Source organism: Triticum dicoccoides, chromosome 1A (assembly GCF_002162155.2).
Source record: "Triticum dicoccoides isolate Atlit2015 ecotype Zavitan chromosome 1A, WEW_v2.0, whole genome shotgun sequence".
NCBI lineage: Eukaryota > Viridiplantae > Streptophyta > Magnoliopsida > Poales > Poaceae > Triticum > Triticum dicoccoides.
In genome coordinates, this window is record NC_041380.1 from 310,723,173 (window position 1) to 310,727,528 (window position 4,356).

The 4,356-nt window shown below is 59.6% G+C and overlaps 1 protein-coding gene across 1 annotated transcript; it reads right to left on the bottom strand.

Annotated features, from left to right (window-relative positions):
- Positions 1-594: 594 nt before the first annotated feature.
- LOC119270228 (probable inactive receptor kinase At5g16590) lies at positions 595-3,892 on the bottom strand. Its single transcript, XM_037552214.1, has 2 exons — positions 1,509-3,892; positions 595-1,381 (listed from the first exon to the last, which is right to left on the bottom strand). Exons 1-2 carry the CDS (start codon positions 2,845-2,847, stop codon positions 765-767), a joined length of 1,956 nt encoding a protein of 651 aa, XP_037408111.1. The 5' UTR covers positions 2,848-3,892; the 3' UTR covers positions 595-764.
- Between the last annotated feature and the right edge of the window lie 464 nt (positions 3,893-4,356).

Consider the following 4,356-nt stretch of genomic DNA (forward strand, 5'->3'; position numbering starts at 1 on the left):
TAGGGCATATTTCCTTCATCAGGAGGGACGTGGAGCGCGAGGGGCGGGGGGGGGGGGTCGATTCTTAGCAGTAGATCTGAGCGGTCTATAGTCAATCAAACGGCTGAAAAACATTATGATGACATGGACGCACAAGAACGCAGGAAAATCAGCTAGTGGGGCTCCTATTTAGATATAGTAGATACCTTTATGCACCATGAACATCACTGATACATGGTCTCTTGGCACTATGAAAAGAATGGTGAATTCTTTGTCCGCTCATCTTATAAAATGATGATTGCCATGAAGTACATGAGGGCGGCTTGGATTGATGGGACGACTGGTTCTTCGAGCTCAGGTGGTGAAGAATGAGCTTGGAAGTCGTTGTGGAATACTCAAGTACCAGGTAAAATCAGAATGTTTCTCTGGCGATTAGCTAAACAATCTCTGCCTACCGAAGATGTCCGCTATTCACAGGAATATGTCACCATCCAGTGCATGTGGCATTTGTGGTATGGAAGATTCATGGAGACACTTGTTGATTGAGTGCTCCCTGTCACGATGTATATGGGCACTGGTGGACGAGGTCATAGCTAAACACATGATGGCAACAAATAGCAAAACCGATTAGAAGCTTCGTAGTAGTACTCACTAATCGATGGCCATGATACCTTCCGAGGAGAAAGAGGAACACAAAGTACTTTACTTAGATACAAAAAGACGGGTGGTAACTAAGATATCGTGTATCGCGGAAGCACAAATGGTCTCCTACACACAGCTCAAGATCATCCTACGACGAGCTCCCACCTCCCTTTCTCCTCCACGCCGCCGCCGATCTCGTCGATCATCCTGACGACGTCGGGCATCTTGGGCCGCCTGTCGGGCTCGACAGCAGCGCACATCAGCGCGACCTCCGTGAGCCTCAGCATGTCCCCGTGCCGCTCCAGCTCGCCGACGATCTCCACGTCGAGTATGTCCGTGGACCACTCGTGGCTCAGCGCCAGACGCGCCCACTCCGCCATGTCGCCGTCAGCCTCGTCCACCGGCAACTTCCCCGTCACCACCTCCAGCAGCACGAGGCCGAAGCAGAACACGTCGGCCCGGGACGACGGTCGCTTGCCGCGCGCGTACTCCGGGCACTTGGCCGCGGCCAGCCTGTGCGCGTGGTGAGGGAGCAGCGGGTGGAAGCCGTAGTCCGTGAGCTTCGGCACCACGTGCGGGTGCTGGTGCTTGCCGCTGGGCGTCGACAGGATGATCACGTTGGACGACTTGAGGTTGCCGTGCGGCGGCCGGTGGAAAAACGGCATCGTCCGGTGCAGGTACGCCAGCCCGCGCGCCATGCCCTTCGCTATCGACAGCCTCGCCGGCCACGGCAGCGGCATCCTGCCTTCGCCTCTGTTCTCTGCACGCGCGCAACAGACAGAGCAGAGCAAGGTCAGTCGATCTCACCAAATCGCCATGGCACTGATGGACAAGCTCTCGATGGTAAATGGAGATGCATGTTGCGAGCGACCACGAAGGGGACGTACCGTGAAGGAGCTCGAAGAGGCTGCGCCCGGGCACGTGTTCGTAGACGGCGAGCTTCTCCTCCTTGGAGTGGTAGCACGCGACGACCTCGACCACGTTCTCGTGCCGGAGCTTGCCCAGCAGCTGCATGGTGTGCGCGAAGTCCTTGCGCGGCACGTGGCCCATGTTGCGCAGCCGCTTCACGACGACGACGGCCGCGCCGCCCTCGAGCGTCACGCGGTAGGTGATCCCCAGCCGTCCCTTGCCGAGCATCTCCGCCGTCGAACGGAACAGGTCGTCGAGGTCGAAGCCGGCCGCCTTGTCCGCGCGGAAGAACTGCAGCTGCGCCTGCGCGTTCCGGCTCCCGCTGCTGCTGCCGCTGCCGCTGCCACTCAACTTGCCTTGCTCGGCTTTATCCTTGATGTCCGGCGCTCCTGTCGGCCTGGCACGGCCACCGAGACGAACCTCCCGGGACTTCTTGGTCTGATGCAGGAAGATGAGCACGGCGGCGAACGGCACCATCGCGGCGATAAGGGCGATCGCCACGACGCTCCACGCAGCCAGCTTGAAGTGCCTTGACTTGCGCGCGGCCCGCCCGCGGGCGTCCTGGTCGGCCGGCCTGACGACCCGATCGTCGCGGTTGCCGGCAGCTGGGGCTTCATCGTCGGCTGAGGGCGAACCCGACCCGCACGCGGCGTTCACGGCCTCGCCGCAGAGCTTGAGGTTGTGGCCGAAAGCGCTCGCGGGGAACCGGCGGAGCGCACGCGTACCCGGGACCTCGCCCTGGAGGAAGTTGTAGGACACGTTGAAGACGGTGAGCTCGCCCTGCGCGAACGCCGGCACGGTTCCGTTGAGCAGGTTGTCCTGGAGCTCGAGCCGCGTGAGAGCGGGGAGCGCCGCGGCGTACCGGCGCGGGATCGGGCCCGAGAAGCGGTTGCTCGACAGGTCGATGACGCGGAGCCGGTCCAGGCCGGCAAGCCCCGGGAGCGCGCCGTGGATGGCGTTGTCACGCAGGCTGAGCGTGGCAAGCCGCGCGACGCCGCGGAGCGCGCCAGCGGGGAGCGCGCCCGTGAGCTGAACCCCGTCGAGCCTGACGCCCACCACGCGGCCGTCGCCGTCGCAGGAGACGCCGTACCACCGGCTCCGCCCGCCGTGGCACGGCGGGCCCGTCCAGTTGGAGTGCAGGTCCTTGGCCGAGCGCAGCCCGTCGCGCAGCGCCACCAGCCCGCCCCGCTCGTCGCGGAACGCCTCCAGGTCCGACTCCGCCAACTCCGCCGTCGCCACGGCAGCTCCCATGACCGCGATAACCCATGGAACCACCAGCCATTGCCGTAGCCGAAGCTGGCGCCTCTGCTTATCCATGGCGTCGTTTCGGTGAACTAGCGTCAGCTAGCATGCACTTGCTTCCGATCAGGGTATAGACTAATGCTGGAAATGGAGCCTAGCAGCAGCAGGTCGCTTGCCGGGATGTGCAAGGCAAGGGAAGGCGGGAAAGCAAGAAACCATGATAGGAATACATGGCGACGCCGGCCACCCGGTAGTAGTAGTAGGGGAATGGTAGTAGTGGTGCGTGCTGGTAGTATGCATTGGTGGACTCAGACGTGAACTACACCGCGGCAGTTTGGTCGCGGCTGCAGGGACGGGCCAACTACTACGGATGGGCGCAGCTGGGCTGGTGTCCCGGAGAAGAAGAGGGAGAGCGCCGAAGCAAACTACTGAAGTGCTGAATCGGTTGAGGCTTTTCAGATGATATTTGCACCTGTCTGTCTGCCTCCGGGAAGATTTTTGACTATGCAGAGAAGAGCAACTTGATTTTTCTGATTGATTGAGGTGGCTCCAGAGTGAAAGATAAGAAGCGATTGTCAGGTCGACTTCTTATCTTATGGACGCAAAAGAGGTCCGAGTTCTTGAATTCGCGGGAAAAACTACGAAGGTTTTGGGCGCAGGCTGCCCGCTGATCGGGAGGCTACAACAACCGATGACCGATGGATGGTGGGGACAGGGGAAACCGGACGGCTGAGATCTGACCCCTGCGGCTGCTGACGAGACGTGCTGGGGATATGAAACCGAGCTTTACTCCCTCTGCAAGCCATCATTCGGCCTTTGGCAATGGGGATGGATAAGGAGATCGTACGCCGTCTTTGCCTTTGATGATCTTATATGTTTTTCTCTCTTTTGCTTTCGGGCTGCACGGACGCATCACGAGTCTGTGATTGCGCGCGTCTTTCTTGAGATAAAAGGCTTTGCTTCTCTCTCAAGACGGGTGATTAGAGCGTAAATCACTGTCTGGTGTGTGTAAAATGGGGGTGCTAAGCCGCGAGTCTTTTCATGATTGTGAGATCAGCGTCGAAAGCACCGGAGGATGTAGGACAGATAAGACTAAGATTAAAGATCGGAAACACTAACGCCCACATGTGTGAGCGTTCACCAACTCGCCCACATGTCTGGATCGTCGTTCACTGACTTTTGCACAAATCTTGACACGAAAAAAGGGATTTGATGTGCCACGTAGGACAAGTCCTGTATGTCGTCCGCATGCCGTTTTTTCCTCCGAGGTCAGCGGTTGCGAGCCGGGTGTGCAATGGAACTGCCTTTGCGCCCGTACACCACGCCCGACTGCGGTTGCCGTCTCCCACGACTTGCCACTTGCGCTCCCCTCGCGGTTCCATCACTCCCCAACCCACCCATCCACACCGGTTGCATTTGATTGGAGGAGAGACCGAGAGGAGAAGAAGGCGGCGGCGGCGGAAGAGTCGACGACATTCGCGGTCGTTGCTAGGGTTCGCCGGACCGGAGCGTCATCGCCGAAGCAGCCGCAGATTGAAGGTAAGGGTCCCTGCGTGCTCACATTCCTGCCTGCGATTTCTGCCC

Coding starts and splice junctions, on each gene's coding strand:
- LOC119270228 (XM_037552214.1), bottom strand. CDS start 2,847: ATGGATAAGCAGAGGCGCCAGCTTCGGCTACGGCAATGGCTGGTGGTT. Junction 1,382..1,508: donor CCTCTTCGAGCTCCTTCACG/GTACGTCCCCTT, acceptor GCGCGCGTGCAG/AGAACAGAGGCGAAGGCAGG.